The sequence below is a fragment of the Rhinolophus ferrumequinum genome, chromosome 5 (genome assembly GCF_004115265.2).
Source record: "Rhinolophus ferrumequinum isolate MPI-CBG mRhiFer1 chromosome 5, mRhiFer1_v1.p, whole genome shotgun sequence".
NCBI classification, from domain to species: domain Eukaryota; kingdom Metazoa; phylum Chordata; class Mammalia; order Chiroptera; family Rhinolophidae; genus Rhinolophus; species Rhinolophus ferrumequinum.
In genome coordinates this window covers 86,915,736-86,933,729 of record NC_046288.1, presented here as the reverse complement: position 1 = coordinate 86,933,729, position 17,994 = coordinate 86,915,736, and the positions used below count along the sequence as shown (strand labels likewise).

The 17,994-nt window shown below is 47.9% G+C and overlaps 1 protein-coding gene across 1 annotated transcript in view; it reads right to left on the bottom strand.

Annotated features, from left to right (window-relative positions):
* The window catches only part of POLN (DNA polymerase nu), a 126,925-nt gene that overhangs the window by 71,210 nt on the left and 37,721 nt on the right, over positions 1-17,994 (bottom strand). Inside the window, exons 8-13 of the mRNA XM_033105641.1 lie at positions 16,918-17,075; positions 14,038-14,106; positions 12,738-12,798; positions 12,009-12,073; positions 4,088-4,171; positions 3,469-3,564 (exon numbers count right to left, since the gene is read on the bottom strand). Of these exons, the coding sequence (XP_032961532.1) occupies positions 3,469-3,564; positions 4,088-4,171; positions 12,009-12,073; positions 12,738-12,798; positions 14,038-14,106; positions 16,918-17,075 (533 nt within the window). The remainder of the gene's footprint in view (positions 1-3,468; positions 3,565-4,087; positions 4,172-12,008; positions 12,074-12,737; positions 12,799-14,037; positions 14,107-16,917; positions 17,076-17,994) is intronic.

The window sequence follows — 17,994 nt, the reverse complement described above, 5'->3', positions numbered from 1 at the left end:
GGCACAAGCCTACCAGACTTGGTTAACAATTAGGGGCAGTGTGCCCCAGCTGCCTGCTGCCCCACGAGCTTCAAACACTCCCCGTGCTGGCTCCTGGCATGGCCCTCCTCTCTCTGTGGCCACTCCGCAGCCTTTCGTTGGCACCGCCTCCTTCTCTGGCTTCTAAATGGCAGTTTCTGAGTTCAGTTCTGTGGTTATCAGCGCTGGCTGCGTATTAGAATCAGCTGGGAGCTTCAAAAACATGCCGGAGACTGGCCGCCCAGCCCACAGTCTGCCTCCATGGGTCAGTGCTGGGCCTGGGCATGAGAGTCTTTCCGAAGCTCCTGCCAGGGTAGAGGACAGCCACCCCAGGCGACTTTAATAAAAGCTGGCTGACCAGCTCCAGGCGTGTATCCCAGTGCAGGACTTCTCATAGACCCACTGCTTGTGTGACACCTGTGTCCACGTCTCATGAACACTTCTTGACACGTCCAAGGTGGGACCCTTGACTCCCCCACGCACCAAACTGTTCCTCTCCCAGTTTCCCGAGTAGTGGCCATCTCTATCTGTTCAGGTGCAGAACTCAGACACCAGGAATCACCCATATCAGACTTCCATTCACACTCACAGAAGTTCCCTTATGTTCTAAAAATGCTCTGAAAACCCATCTGCCTTGCCCCATCTTCACTGCCATCACTTGGGCTACTGAGACATTGGTACTCACATACAGTGCCAGTCTATTAGTGTGCCGCCTGCATACCACAGACACACCTCAGCCAGGACCAGACATACCACACACCTGTGAGGATGGCCAGACTCCAGGACACCGACCCCACCACACGCTGGCGAGGACGTGGAGCGGCAGGCACCCTCCTCACGCCAGTGGGAGCGCAGACGGCACAGCCGCTCTGGAAGGCAGTTGGGTGGCTTCCTACAAAACTCAACACACTCTACCCTTGGATCCAGCAGTCGGGCTCCGTGGCATTTACCCAAAGGAGCCGGAGCCCCCCGGCCACACGGAACCCTGCGCACGGCTGCTTACATCCGCCCCATCCCGAATTGCCAAGCCTTGGAAGTAACCAAAATGTCCTCCTCCAGTAGGTGAGGGATAAATAACTGTGGTCCATCCAGACAAGAGAATGTTACTCAGCACTAAACGCGAATGAGCTGTCCAGCCATGAAAACATACGGAGGACCTTAAATGCATGTCACTAAGTGACAGAGCCCATCTGAAAAGGCTGCACACTGTGTGAGTCCAGTGACATGACACCCTGGAAAAGGCAAAACTGTGGAGACAGTAAAGACATCAGTGGTGGCCGGGGGTGGGGGTGGAGGGTGAACAGGGGAAGCAGGGGGGTTAGGGCAGTGACACCCCTCTGTGTGACGCCGTGATGGTGGGTACGTGTCATTACACCGTCCAAACCCACAGAACGCACACCCCTCTGTGTGACACCGTGATGGTAGACACGTGTCATTACACCGTCCAAACCCACAGAACGCACACCCCTCTGTGTGACGCCGTGATGGTGGGTACGTGTCATTACACCGTCCAAAGCCACAGAACGCACACCCCTCTGTGTGACGCCGTGATGGTGGACACGTGTCATTACACCGTCCAAACCCACAGAACGCACACCCCTCTGTGTGACGCCGTGATGGTGGGCACGTGTCATTACACCGTCCAAACCCACAGAACGCACACCCCTCTGTGTGACGCCGTGATGGTGGACACGTGTCATTACACCGTCCAAACCCACAGAACGCACACCCCTCTGTGTGACGCCGTGATGGTGGGCACGTGTCATTACACCGTCCAAACCCACAGAACGCACACCCGTCTGTGTGACGCCGTGATGGTGGACACGTGTCATTACACCGTCCAAACCCACAGAACGCACACCCCTCTGTGTGACGCCGTGATGGTGGACACGTGTCATTACACCGTCCAAACCCACAGAATGCACACCCCTCTGTGTGACGCCGTGATGGTGGACACGTGTCATTACACCGTCTAAACGCACCGAATGCACACCACCAAGTGAGCGCTGATGCAAAGAAGGGCTCTGGGGGGTGAGGACGTGTCAATGCAGGTTCACGGGCTGTAACAAAGGTACCATCGGGGGGGGAGGCTGTGCACGTATGTGGGAGACACGGTATATGAGACTTCTCTGCACCTTCGCTCAATTTTGCTGTGACCCTAAAACTGCTCTAAAAATAAAGGAATAAAACCATACCTAAGATAGCAGTTGCACCCTTACTTGAACTGTTCCAGGTTCCCCATGTCACCTAAAGTCTACAGCCGTCTCCATGGGAGAGGGAGCAAGGAGGGTGAAGGGAAGTGGGAGAGGAGTCTTCATTTTGAATTTAGAACCATGCTCTTGCATTGCCCAGGAAAAGTTCCTCTTCTTTGCACGCACAGAACAGTGTGACTCATTCAGTTAAATAAGACAGTAAGGCTAACGTGATTTACATCAATCACGTCTTCGTGAAAAAAGATGAAGGTCACTGTGTGGATCTGTCGACAAGAAAGCAATCACCACCGGGAGACAATTTTTCTTTCTGACAAGTGGGCTGTCTCAAAGCGCTAAGGAGCAGCCAAGGGGAGGCCAACACCACCAGCCGTGAGGACGGAGACCACATCAGCCCAGGACCCGGCTCAGGAGCGCCTTCCCAAGTACCACCACTGCCGCAAGCCTGGGCACATGCCACACTGGCCAGGAGGGTGTTGCGATCCACAGCAGGGTCTCCTCTGGCGGGTCCTGCTCCCTGCAGTCCTGGGCTCCATGAACAAACACCAGACATCCGTTCAGCCCACCCGGTGCGGCTCTGGGAGTCTGGTTCTGGGGTACAGTGAACAAGTCAGACGAGTCAAAGTTCTGTGCAGCCTGCACCCTCGTGGAGTCAGCGAGTCACGAAGGTAACTTTAGGGAATGGCAAGTCGTGTGCAGAAAATAAATCAGGGAGAAGTCATGGGTTGAGACTGGGGCCTTACTGTTGTCTGTCTGACCAGAGGACGTATTTCTGAAAGCAATACTTAAGCTGACAATCAGAAGTCAGCCTTGCAAAATCTGTGGGGGTTTTTAAACATGCATTCCTCTCAAGAGAACGAGAGCTAGAATGTTCCAAAACGAATGTGGGGACAGAAGACTGATGACCTTTCCCATTTCCAGGGTCTTGTGGGTACAAGAAACAAGAGCAGTTGTGACTGGATTGTCAAGAATTTGGTTTTCAGAGCAAAGTTCCACTGAATTGCTCTTGGTAGGACATCAAGCCAGTTGGTCGTTTCGGGGAACTACTGTCTGCCTCCTTCTTCTTGGTTCATGACTAGGAGGGCAGTCTCGGGTGGGAGCACGATCGAAGAGAACTGCTCCTGGTGGGTGCAGCCGGCATGTCTGGCCACAGGAAGCTCGGGGGGGTCTGAGCCTCGACTCATACGTGGCGTGGACGTGCTAGTGTTTTAAAAGAAAGGGGACCATTCTGAAACCTTACCACGGCTTCAGACGTGGACGGGCATCTCTGCAGCCCCACTGTGGGAAGGGCCGCCCTCGGGCTCAGCAAGTGCAGCTTCAGTTTGCCAAAAAGGATCTGCAACAGAAGAATTACACATGATGAGGGCCCCGGAAATGACAGAGACTGGACAGCAGGAAAGACATATAGACGGCATGTTACGAAATGCTTCAATGCTGAGTCAGCGCTTGTCTTGGCCTTACAGTCCCTACAGTGTGAGAGGACAGCGACAACTTACATACTTTTCAGATAATCAACATAAAGTACAGTGGCACCTCGGTTTTCGAACGTCTCCACTGATGAACATTTTGGTTTACGAACGCCGTTAATTTTATGGATCTATGGTATCATTAGATAGTAAAATTCATGCTAAATTTGCAGTTTTAAGGGTTAATTTATAGGTCTGGAATGCATTAATCCATTTTGCATTACTTTCTGTGGGGAAACCGTGCCTGGGTTTTCAAATGTTTCAGAACTCGGTCTTCCGTAACGGATTACTTTAGGAAACCGAGGTACCACTGTATTTATAAATTCAGAATTAATCTCCGTTAGTCCCTGAATAAGAAGCGCATTTTATAAAAGAATGCAAACTTAGTTTTACCTCTCGAAGCTGACTACTGCTTGTTATAAGAAATTGCTCTCCTGCAGCAAAATGGGCTTCCTGCTCCAGCTCCTTGAGACGTGACTGTGAATGTGATAAACACAACCTCACCAACAATTTTCACAATTTAAGATGACTGTATTTGTTCATTAAACAATTCTCAACAAAAGCTCTTACAAGAATAAAAAGTAACTTACAGGGAGCATTTGAAATCTTGCTTCTCAGTTTGGCTCAAATAAACTTACAAAAATTCTCTCTCTCTAAAAAAAAGTAACCTATAATTTACCAAAATGGACATTAAAGAATGCATTTTTTGACTCATGGTAGAATACCCAGGCTCGTAGGATCACTCTCCCCTAAAACTAAGGAAGCAAGCTGAAAGAAGCAAAAATAGTAAATAATCGCCAAAATGAGGGAGGGAAAGAATGAATGCTCCAGCTATCTTATGACTAGAAAGGGCATCCAGCATCACACTGTAAACGCTGAAGTATCCTACGTATCCCAGGCAGACGAGTTAGGACCACACTGCACGGTGGCCACACTGAGGACGATGTAGGGCCTTCCCTGCCGACGGCCAGCAGCCACCAGGGGGACAAGGGACAGTGCTCTGAAGAATGACACCAACCCAGCCAGGCCACGGCTGGGCTGAGGGATGCGAGGCACGGACGAGCCAGGGGGAAAAACCAAGCACACCTGTGTGACAGCTGATCAAGACAGTGCTGGGCAGAGCAGGGAAGCAGGAGAAGCCGAATGTACACACCCTCGCCCCTCACCATTCCAGTCAGAAGAAAAGAAGAAGAAGGCTGGGGCTTTATTATTATTTTTATTTTTCAATGATAGTTGACATTCTATATTATATTAGTTTCAGGCAGACAGCACAGTGGTTAGACATTTATATGACGTATGAAGTGATGCCTCCAATAAGTCTAGTCCCCACCTGGAAGGCCAGGACTTAAAAAAATAATAATTATAAAAGAAAAGAGAGCAGAGTCTGAATGAACCAACTCTGGTTAAATACTGTCTGTGTCTGCGTTCTGCTCTTTATCAGACAAGATCTGCCTTGAGCCTGAAATTCTGCAAGAAGTTTAAAAATAGGGGCCAAAGAAACTCAGAGCAGGACAAATATAATACAAAAAAGTAGTATTGGGCAAAACGAAGAACCCAGAAACAATTGCCTCCATTAAACTATGCCAAAACTCTGTAGTTAAAGAAACAAATGCTATTACTAAAAAGAAAAATAAGGAACAAAGCACTAAAAGACAGATAATGGACCCCTTCGGGGATAAGTCTACCTTAAGAAACAAAACTTCAGTAAACAATTCTCTCACAGAAATTGAGAGAACGCAAGCTTCCGGTTGAAAAGGCACAGTAAACTGAGACATTACTGCATTCCTTCTGTTTAAGTGCACAGCAGCAATAGATAAGCATAAACAGAGGAAACCAAAAGACGGTTTCCAACAAAACCAAACATGAGCATCTCTTCAGAGCAGAAACAGATGAGAAGTACAAAGCAGCGGGCAGAGCTGAGGCCAAGGCCCAGCAGGGCTCCAGGGCCCACGCCTGGCTGCAGGCCTCATTGGGCCATGAATCAGGGACAGAAAGTGCTCCAGCACGAGGGGCAGCTGTAGGGGTCCCCACTGCCACACAGCAACCCCTCCCAAACAGCACCCTTGCATTTGTTCACATTTCTGTGGATCAGCAGTCTGGCGAGGCTCAGCTAGGTGCTTGTGCTGGACTCAGGGCCTCGGGGGCAGAGGTTTGGACATCTTTCACTGGATTTTCCCCAAATATTTAGCCCACATAAAACACTGTGTTAACTGGCTTTTTCTTATTCACAGGAGTTCTCTAGTCTAGTCTAGTTTTGTCACAAGCATTAAAAACACAATAAAAATCCAGCAGTTTTTAAAAAGTAGGTCACAGAATTTTATATGGAAATGTAAAGAACCTAGAATAGTCACTACCACGTGGAAGAACAAAGATGGAAGACATACCATAGCATATCATACAGCTACGTCAGGAAGTACTAGCAGGATAGACAAATAAAGCAATGCAACAGAATGGAGTCCAGAAGAGATCCACACACATACACTGACCTGAGTTCTGACAAAGATACTACAGTCGTCCCCCAATTATGCCAGGGGATAAGACCCCCAGTAAATGCCTGAAACCGCAGAGTACCGAACGCTGTATGTACACGTATGCTATGGTTTTTCCTATACATACATCACACATACTATGATAAAGTTTAAGTTATAAATTAGGCACAGTAAGAAATTAACAACGGTAACTAATAATAAAGCAGAACAATTATAACAATATACTGTAATAAAAGTTAAGTGAACGTGGTCTCTCTCTCTCTCTCTCCCTTTCATGATATCCTATTGTACTTTACTCACCTTTTCACTTAAGGGAAGCATCTTATGGCTGCTCTTTGGCACATCTGAATTGCCAGCATCACTACTCTTGTGGTTTGGGGCCAAATACAGTAAAATCAGGGAGACTTGAACACAAGCTCTGTGATAATGTGACAGTCGGTCTGATAACGGAGGCAGCTACTAAGTGACTAACAGGCGGGTCTGCAGCAGGAGATGCTGGACAAAGGGATGATTTATGTCCCGGGGGGACGGAGTGGGATAGCAAGAGATTTCATCACAACACTCAGAACTATGTGTAATTTAAAACTGATGAGTTGTTTATTTCTGGAATTTTCCATTTCATATTTTCAAACCATGATTAACCTCAGGTAACTGACACCGGAGAAAGCACAACTGGAGTAGGGGCTGCTGTACTGTAATTCAGTGACAGGGACAATGATACTTTTAATAAACGATGCTGAAATAAATGGAAATCCATTTGGGAAAAAAATCTTAAAAGTACTTTGTACCATATAAATTGATTTGAAACAGATGATAGGTGCATATCATTAAAATAATTCAGCTTATAGAAGAAAACACAGGAGAATATGTTTACTAGAGGGCAAAGAGTTCTTAGCACACAAAAAACCTTAAACATTTAAAAAATAGTTCATTGGACTTCATTAAAATGAATATTCTGTTTATCAAAAGACACGGCTATTAAGAGAGTGAAAAGACAAGCCATAGACTCAGACTGGTCAGACAGTAAGTCATTTAGGCTCTATGGGCCACATATGGTCTCTGTCACATATTCTTCTCTATTTTTATTTCTTTGTTTTAAAAAAAAATTGCAAAAAGCATTCTTAAGTTGCAGGCCATATGAAAATAGGGGACACAATGGATTTGGCCCACAGACCATTGTTTGCCAACCCCAAACTGGGAGAAAGGACTTTATACATACACACACACACACACACATACACACAAAGGACTCACATACAGAATACGTGAAGAACTACACATCAACAAGAAAAGGTCAGTTAACATTAACTTTAAAATGGGCAAAGTCTTTGAAAAATTGGATCACAAAAGAGTACAAGGTCTGCCAATTAAGTTCGCGAACTTGATGCAATGATGTTGCTAAACATTTTTGATAGCAAAGGGATTATTCATTATGAAGTTGTACCAACTGGATAAACAGTTAACCAAGTTTACTATCTGGAAGTGCTGAAAAGGCTGTGTGAAAAAGTTAGACGACCTGAACTTTTTGCCAACAACTCATGGCTCCTGCATCACAATAGTGTACCAGCTCACACGGCACTGTCTGTGAGGGAGTTTTTAGCAAAACAAATAACTGTATTGGGTCACCCTCTCTACTCACCTGACCTGGCCCCCAGTGACTTCTTCCTTTACCCGAAAATGAAGGAAATATTGAAAGGAAGACATTTTGATGACATTCAGGACATCAAGGGTAATACGATGACAGTTCTGATGGCCCTTCCAGGAAAAGAGTTCCAACATTGCTTTGAAGGGTGGACTAGGCACTGGTGTCGGTGCATAGCTTCCCAAGGGGAGTCCTTCAAAGGTGACTGTAGCGATATTCAGCAATGAGGTATGGAGCACTTTCTCTAGGATGAGTTCATGAACTTAATTGTCAGACCTCATACATCCAAAACACCATCAAGCATATGAAAAGGTGCTCAGTATTATTACTCATCAGGGAAATGCAAATTAAACCCACAATGAGATATAACTACAGACTCAGCAGAAAGGCTAAAGTGAAAAAGGCTGACAGTAAGTACTGTGTTGTGAAGATATAGCAAATGGGACTGGAAAATATTACCACCAATTCAAAGAGGCATTTGGAAGTACTTACTATAGGTAAACATTTACACACTTAAGATCTGCACCAAGGGGATACTGGGAATATGAAAGAGCAGGCAGCACCTGGAATGTGAGCATCTGTCTCCCCACCTGGGCAACAAGCGGGGCAGAATCTGTCTGGGGTAGTTCTTTTGCAACTCTGGAGTCTGCCGAAGGCTTGCAACTTCCAGGGGAAGACTTGGCTGGAAAATTGCAGTTAATTTTGGTCAGTTTCAGCTAAACAGCAGCTACCCACCCCCTCCCCAGCCGCGGGCAGGCAGCTGTGCACGTGTTCCTGGAGCAGCTACCTGCCGCTTGCAGGAGCCCAGGTGGGCAAAGAGGGCCTTGTCTTCCAAATATCAGTGAGCAGATCAGTGATTGCTGCTTCTAATAACAGAGGTGCAGACCAACAGGTAGGGAGCCATTGCTGTTGCACCTCCCCCCTTGTTTCAAGCCCCACCCCTTCCAGCTGAAGTGGCTGCCAGGGGATTTAAAGGGCCAGTGCTCTTTTTTACCCCCACACATATTTCACTTTTTCTCGTCAGGAAGGAGCTAGCTATTAAAGACAGGACACTGAGAAACAACTGCACATACAAGGAAAATAGAAAGTGTATGCCCAGGGAACATCTCAGAAAAGACCTGAGAAGACCTTAAGTTTACATTTCACATTGTTCTCGACACAGAGACCACCTACAATAAGCAAAAAACCTAAAATAATAAAAATAATAAACACACAAAAAGAGTAAACCCTCAGGGAAAGGGAGAATGTGATTTCCAGAGATATGACATTATTAGATTAAAACATCCAGTGTTCAACAAAAAAACACACAAAGAAACAGGAAAACATGGCATATTCAAAGGAAAAAAAATCAACAGAAACTGTCCCTGAAAAAGACCTGATGGAAGACCTACTAGACAAAGACTTTAAAACAACCGTCTTGAATATGCTCAAAGAACTAAAGGAAGATGGAGAGAAAATAAAGAAAATAATGTGAGAACAAAATGGAAATATCAATAAAGAGATACAATACATAAAAGAAAACCAAAAAGAAATTCTAGAGCTGAAAAGTACAATAACTGAAATAAAGTATTCCTTAGATAGATTCAAAGGCAGATTTGGGCAGGTAGAAGAAAGAATCAGTGAACTCTCAGAAGGAACAATGGAAATTACTCAAGCTGAGGAACAGAAAAAAAAACACACAACCAAACAACTGAAGAAGAATAAACAGAGCCTAAGGGACCTGTGGGACAGCATCAAGTGGACCAGTATGCACTGTAGGAACCCCAGAAGGGGAAGAGAGAATGAAAGGGGCAGCAAAAATATTTGAAGATACAATGGCTGAAAACTTCTCAAATTTGTTGAAAGACATGAATATAAACATCCAAGATGCTCAAAACACTTCAAGTAAGATGAACTCAAAGAGATTAACACTAATACACATTATAATTAAATTTTAATAAAGCAAAGACAAAGAGAGAATCTTGAAAGCAGCAAGAGAGAAGTGTCATCACATACAAGGGCTCCTCAATACGATTATAAGTAAAATTGTCATCAAGAACTTTAGAGGCCAGAATACAGTGGACAGACATATTCAAAGTGCAAAAAGAAAAAAGGAAATTGTCAACCAAGGCTGCTTATCTGGCAAAACTATCCTTCAAGAGTGAGAGAGAAATTAAGACATTCCCAGATAAACAAAAGCTGAGGGAGACGTGACCAATGCCCTGGAAGAAATGCTCAAGGAAGTCCTGTAGGTTGAAATGAAAGGACACTAGACAGTAATTCAAAGCTGTATGAAGAAATAAAGACCTCCATAAAGATAAACACATGGGCAATTTTAAGAGCTGGTATTATTGTAACAATTGTTTGTAACTGCACTTTTTGTTTTCTACATAATTTAAGAAAAAAAATTATGAGTGTAAAAGTTAGCATCACTGTAACTTTAGTTTGTAACTGCAATCCTGTTTTGTATATAATTTAAGAGACTATGCATTTAAAAAGTGATTATTTTATGTTTTGGGGCACACCATATATAAAGATGTAATTCTGTGACAACAACTGAAAGGGGTGGGGACAGAGCTGTAAAGGAGCAGGGTTTTGGATGTTATTGAAGTTAAGACGGTATAAATTCAAATTATAGTGTTATAACATTATGATGTTAAATGTCATCCCCATGGTAACAACAACAAAAAAACAGCTATAGCTATACACAAAAGGAAATGAGAAAAGAATTCAAACATTTTACTACAAAAAAATCAATACAAAAAACCCCACAAAACAAGAAGAGACAGGAAATGAGAAACAAAAAAGCTATAAGGCATATATAAAACAAATAGCACAATGACAGATATCAGTCCCTCCTTATCAGTAATCACTTAAATTTAAGTGGATTAACCTCTACAATCAAAAGACAAATAGGCAGGGGCTGTCCTGGTGGTTCAGGCGTTTGGAGCTCCGTGCTCCAAACTCCGAAGGCTGCTGGTTCAATTCCCACATGGGCCAGTGGGCTCTTAACCACAAGGTTGACAGTTCGATTCCTCGAGTCCCACAAGGGATGGTGTGCTATGCCCCCTGCAACTAAGATTGAACACGGCACCTTGAGCTGAGCTGCCACTGAGCTCCCAGATAGCTCAGTTGGTTGGAGCGCATCCTCTCAACCTCAAGGTTGCCGGTTCGACTCCCGCAAGGGATGGTGGGCTGCGGCCCCTGAAACTAGCAATGGCAACTGGACCTGGAGCGGAGCTGCATCCCCTGCAACTAAGACTGAAAGGACAACAACTTGAAGCTGAATGGCACCCTCCACAACTAAGATTGAAAGGATAACAATTTGACTTGGAAAAAAAGTCCTGGAAGTACACACTGTTCCCCAATAAAGTCCTGTTCCCCTTCCCCAATAAAATCTTAAAAAAAAAAAAAAAAAGTAAAACAACTTCAAGAACATGTAAGTTTAACCAACTAAAAGTTAAAATACAGGGTCAGCCAGATGGCTCAGTTGGTTGGTTAGCGGAAGATTCCAGCACCCAGTGACGCATCAGCGTAGGTGAGGCTGGGATAGAGGCTGAGAGAAAGAGGTTCAACTATTAACTTACGGTTCAAAGAGAAAGCCGAACTATATTATTAGGCACTAAAGTAGAAAAAGTATAAAGAGAAGCAAAAAGGTAATGACTGCAAACGTCAGGACGGGGCTATTTGTGGCAGCAGCAGGCGGGGGTTCTCAGAGGAAAAGGGCACACAGCGCTTTGGGAAATGCTAGGCCTTGACCCAGGAGATGGTTATACCAGAGTTTTCTTTAAAATAACTTAAATGGAACATTTTAATGCTCTTTTCATGCATCTTTAAGGATCCCTCTGTATTTTTTATTTTTCACAGAAAGTTTTGTTTTTGCTTTTTAAAAAGCATCCAAGAAACACCTGAGTTCCCCTCACCAAACTACAGGGGGCAATGTCCTTGCAAGAACCTAACTTCTGAGACGGTCACTGTGCAACCATGACACCAGGCACACATCCATGGGAGGGAGGGCCACCAGATGTGATGCTTGTTGCAATCCTCTCTTCCTGTGGTGCCCCCGCAGGAGGCAGACAGCAGTGACAGCTCGGCACCAGTCTGGGGCCAAAGAGGAAGGAAGGAAGAAAAGGAAGGGAAGTGGCTCGAGAATGGCCATGGGGACTCATTATGCAGGAGCGCACTGGTCTCAGTAAAATCGTACCCCGAGAAGTGCTGAGGTCCTCTCCATTTCTTCTTTGTTCACCTTGATCTTGTGGCTTTCCATCACTAGATCCAAAACAAAGCAGACAGGTGTGCATCAATGCACCGTTTCTGAGAAAGACGGAAGGGCAGAGGGCAAGCCACACCCCCTGATGAGGGAGTAATGGCAGTGCCCGCTGACCTGGGTCAGGTGTCCATTCGGGCCAGTACTGGAGCCCAACAATGGGGGCAGTGGGCATGGGGACGCATACTGTCCAGCCACACTGGATGGAAAGTTGCCGCTGCCAGGGGAGGGATCTAGACAGCAGGCGCTGCAAGGCAGAGGACAGCCCTGCCACCGTCCTTCTAGAGGGTTCTCAGGAAGGCGCAGGGGTAAAGGACAGGACACCAGAAGCAGGGACAACTGCTGACATTACAACATCCAGACAGGCTCCTTCCCCAACGGCAGCTCTGAGAAGTGTGCAGTCACCCCTCGCCAGGGCCCCCGACAGAGCCAGTCAGTACAGGAGGGATCCCACATGACCGAACTGTCAGAACCTTCCAGTCCCTCTTCACCAACAGGTGATGTGGTTCAAGCCCTCTTGTTACGGAAAGGGAAAATAAAGGGCTTGCCTCCTCTTCAGTGCCCAGGTGATACTCTACCTACCCCTAAACAAGAGAAACAGTCATTCCCAAACAACATGAAGAATTTTCTAGAAAGATGGCTGTACGTCACCTTATAGTTACTTACCTGCCAAGATTGGGATCAGAGGAAGCTCCAAAGTACAAAATAGTTGCCATAAACCATAAACCTGTTTCATAAGAAGAAATATCAATGTTCTCTTTGAAATTACTGTTTATACCTGCATCTTGCTGGACAGCCTGCTAATTTCATTGACTAGAATTAAGGCAACTCCTAGAGGGGACGGGGTTGCTTCCTACGCAAAACCCCTCCTCTCCCTGGCTCTCCTGCCCAATGACACTATTTCCTTCAAATGCCCTAGTACTGAGACTTCGCAGGTAGGATGTGCCCCACACCGATTTTCTTTAGTTTTTCTCATTTTTACGTGTGATTTAGGTATTTGCGGACTCTCAGAGGAGGTTTACTGAGTTCCCAAGAATATAACTAGAATTTTCACTGATTTTGCACTGACGACAGATTAATGGGGGGAGAAGCGAGCTCTTCACATGGGGTCACCCCCACCAAGAGCATGAGACTGCTCTCCGTGTGCTCGGGTCACCTTCCATGCGCTTTCTCAGCTCCGTCTGCCTGATGCCATCTGAGCGCCCGCATCTGTCCTTCCACTGCCCTCACGGCCCTGACCTGCCTCTCCAGACCAGTCTCTGCCCTGCTCGTCATCCTCCAGGAGGGGCTGGCACCCTCCAGGCCACATCCCCTGGGCTCCTTCTCTGCTCCCAGGCTGGTTCCGCCCACGTGGAGCGGCAGGAGAAAGGAGGGGGTTTCCTCTCCCTACCGCCCACAGTGGACTGCCGGCTGCGGTCCTCTGCCTGCAGCCACAGCTTCTGTGTGGGGCCACTGCTGTCCCAGGTCCTCGTAAGGCTCGCCCTGAAAGCCCAGGCGTGGGAAAACTGCCAGCCAGTGCCTGTCCCCGAGGCTTCTCCATCCCTTGCTGGTTCTCTTACCCCTGCCCTCATCTCGTACACTGTCCATTCAACTCTTCAAATGCCCCCTGCTTCCCAATGAGACCTGAATGGAGCTGTGTCCATTTCACCACTAACGAAAATAAACTCAGCTTTTCTGTGAACTGTGGCATTAGAAACGTCCCACTTCAACTGGAGGCCTTTCAAAAAGGTTACAATTGGTGTCAACAGATAGAAGACACTTCTACAGCATCAGGCCTCATCATCTGGACCACCCCTGAGTGCGTGATGTGGGTTAACATGGCCTTAGAACTCAAGGTTTTGCTTCCTGCACATTTAAAGACACCGCACGCGTTGCTTCCTGTGAGTACGGATGTGAATGACAGCCACTCCTGAACAACCCGTGAATGAGAGTGCCTGCTCCCGGAAGTGATAACAAAATGCCTTGCCTTCAACTGAGAACACAGGTCCATCGTAAGTCTGTAGAGAATCCTCAGATTCGCACATACACTCTGATTCTTTAACAGATTGAAAGAATGAAAAATTAGGCAAACCCGGTAGCAGTGATCATCACAGTTTGGAAGCGGCACAAGTCACAAAAATGTTTACCAGCTAGGTCGCACGAGTCTTTCCATGGCCGATATCACCCATCTGTGGGGTCTCCGTCACCTCCTGTGCTACAGAATGTGCTTCTGACTGGGCAGATACAAGCTGCCTGCCACCCGACACTTCCTCCCAACACAGTTTCCCCTCATTGTACAGGCAACGAGCCACACAGAAGCCAGTACCCAAAGTGGAAAGGCCACAGGTGGCAGACAGGATGACGCGGACCTGGCCTCTCAGCTCCCCCGTACCCCCACCCCCACGCACAAGCCAAGAAGCCCCCCACTATCCACGCTCACCAAGCATCCTTGCCCGGAGGACACGCACAGGCCCTGGGAGGTGGACAGACAGGGAGGTGGGGTGACCCGCAGCCCCCACCAGTCAGTCTAATTCTCGCTCCCCTGACCGGTCCCTCCCTCCAGCATCTCCCACAGAGCAGCTCCCTGTGCCAAGTGAGCCCCAGACTGTTTGCTGGCCGGTCAGACTCAGCTACTTTGCTCCAGGCCGGTGGTGGAGACCGGCCCCGCACCGTGGTCAGGGCTGGCGCTCACTCCTGGCGATTGTGTGTAGTTAGTCCTGGCAGTGACTAGTCAGGAGGCAGCGTGAGCGCATGCACGTCACTTCTCGGCTGCGACCCGCGTGAGCCTTCCGAACAACCCCGCTGACCAGGTGGCTACCAGCCCTGAAGGCGAAGGCAGGGGGACAAGACCAAGCTCCTGGCACTCCCAGAGCCTCCCCGCCCATGTCCTCCTCCCACCTGCGGTCTTGCTGCTACCCACACAGGAGCCACTTGCTGGTATGATTCCCTACTGTTCCCACAATGCCGGTTCCAGGAATACCCTTTCCTCCCCTGAACTAGTCACACCTGCATCAGCAGCGCGCAGTGGCAGATCCTACAGCCAGCGGGCCCCACTGCCACCTGCCACCCCCTGTGCACTGCTCGCCTCCACAGTGCCACAGCAGACGATGGCTGGCCCACAATGTCACACGGGGTGGCAGGTGGGGTCTCAGCTCCCGCTTCCCACACAAGAACGCAGGACATGGTGAGGCCAAAAAGGAACACCCACGGAGACACAGATAGGGGAGTCATACTGCTATCTTCTCGCTGGCGGCTGGGTTGGAGACACAGGAAACAGGAGCCACACGATCTGCAACCTGCCGTCCGCTTCTCTGCCAACCAACCGAACCCACCTGCTAGCTGCAATCCGCTCTTGCTAGCTCAGCCACGGCAGCTGTATCAGTGGCTAATGGCTAACCGGTAACAGCTGACGGCCAACTAGTCACAGCTGACAGCCATCTACTCCCCGAGCCAGTACCTTTCCACGTGAGGCCGAGAGCCTGGAAACTGCTCTCCGGGACTCTGTCCCCACACATAAGATACAGGGGAAGGTTCTCCGAGGCTGCATCTCTTCTACCTGAGTGTGGATGACGGCCTTGGGGGAAGCTGCCAGTGGAGCCATCGAGGGCACGCAGAGGGGCAGGGCGTGGCTGAGTGGAAGAGGCCCACAGCACTGGAAGCACTGCCCCACCCGTCTGTGAGCAGGCCCGCCCTCTAAATTGGTGCTTTGTTCCTTATAGCCGCCCCAACCCCTAACTCATACCCATTATGCTAGGAAGAAACTAGACTTTCGGTCAGAAATCCAAACTTTGAACCATGGCCTCTATTTGACCTTGGGCCAGGTACATTAGGTTGACCTTTCTGCACCTCGGTTTTCTCACTTGTGAAGTGGGACTGAGACTACTGAGGTGGACGACTCCTTCTTTCAGTAGTAAGAACTCAGCTCTGTTTGCAGACAGCATGCGATCCAGGTAGGACTGCTAATGGCATGTCTCACCTTCCCCTCCAAGTGCAAACATGGGACACAGTGACACAAGTGACACACGATAAAAACGTTGTGGCTCACTGCTGGCCCCAGGCCCGTGTCCTGCTCCCTGGCTCCTCTCTTCCCGAGGCCTAGTTCTGCTTTCCTCTGAGCCTGGGAACCAGCCTATATTCTTCTGACGAATCTCCTAAATTAAGGGACATGAGCTTCTGTGTTTTCAATTCCCAGCCCCTGTCTGACACAGATGGTCTGGGAGATGAAGGGCGCAGGCTGACATCCCCAGCTCGGTGCCCAGCAGGCAGGGCCGGCTCACATTGCCACCTGCTTCGCTCCCTTGGTTCCCCCTTCCACCACCACTCATGCTCCCGCAGCACTCAGCGTGTTTTTCTGCTTTTAACGTGCAGCTGTTAATTTACATCACAGAGGCCTGACCACAGCGGCCGACTGTGGCCCCACTGTGCCCACTGGGATGCCCTCTGTGGGGCCGGCCATGTCTCGTGTCCCTCTGCTGGGCTCCAGCGAGGGCTCCTGAGCTGCAAACTCCCTTATTCTCCAGAAAGTGATTCCTAACCAGGGGTGCCCCTCACTGGTAGGGGAATGTGGACGGAGAAGTGGCATCACCAGCCCTGAGAATATATAACCAAGCAGCTCTCTGCTCACGTAGCTGGGTCCATTTAGAAGGACACGCTGTGAGTGGAGTTTCCCAGGAAGTTTCTCGAAGGACTAGAAATCGCCCATCCTTCTTCATGTCTTCCACCAGAAATGCCAGGGTAAAAGCATTTGGGCTGAACAAGCAAAAATGAATGCCAGTGATGTTTTTACTATTAGACGGTCTGTGAAGCAGAAGGAGTTTCTAGAGAAAAGTTAGGTTGTAGAAATGTTTGATATCTTAAAACAACTCACCACAACGTTTCTTGAGGAATTTCCATATGTGGTGCTCACATTAACAGTGATGGGGTTTTCAGAGTATTTTGCCACTAAATCTTCAAAAGAGGGTGCAGCGTCACTAGGATCTATAAGCCAGGCAGCGATTCTGGGATCCAGTGCTACAAAACCAGCAACTGAAGGAGTCATTGTAAAGAAAATGAGTCACTTTCCCTGTGTTTACAAGGTTCTCAGCTCATATGAACAACCCCAGTGCCACCATCCCCTCACATTACAGAGCTAGGGACCAAAGTGACACTGTCAGTAGCAGAGAATTCGAAGCCTTGGAAAGCGGAAGGCACAACCCAGAACCCACACAGCCATAAGGGGGTCAGACTCCCCACTAACTTGGAATGTGGCTCTCTTGAAATGTTGAGGTCAGAATCCTCAGCACACTTCTTGCCTCCGCTTCATCACCTTTCTCTCCCTGCTACCCAGCCTCTCACTGCCCCAGGCAGCTCTTCCCCTTCCAGCTCCCTTTCCAGGTGGTCCCCTCCTCCAGCCTCTCAATGGGCTGCCTTCCCAGGCCACCGCTGAGCCGCACCACACACGTGTTTGGGAACCCAAGTCTCCTGAGCAAAAGGCAGAGCAATGAGGGGCTGCCTGAGCGCACAGCATCTTCGTCACTGGGTCCCGTGCGAGGACATCCTGTGACAGAATTAGATGGGATGCACCGTGATGTGTGGAAAGAACCGTGGCGAGACAGCCCCGTGAGCCCAGGCAGTCACTTTCCCCCTAAGTGTTAGTTTTCTCATGAAAACTAGGAGAAGCGTACTATGTGCATCTGTGAGACACGCGTGAAGGTGCTTCTTAAAAAGTGAAAATGATATTCCTAACAGGTAAATTTCAGTACCAGCGTATTTTAGACACGGGGCGGGGAGATTATAAAGGATTGTATAGTTTATAACATAAATTAATAAATAAACCCGAATCCTAAGTGATTGCTTTTTCAAGTTCTTTTAACATTTTAATTGTCTATAGAAAAATAAGGAGTTTGTCTTTCAACAAATTGTAGGCTTAGATCATATCACACTGAACATATATTTTCTGGCATCT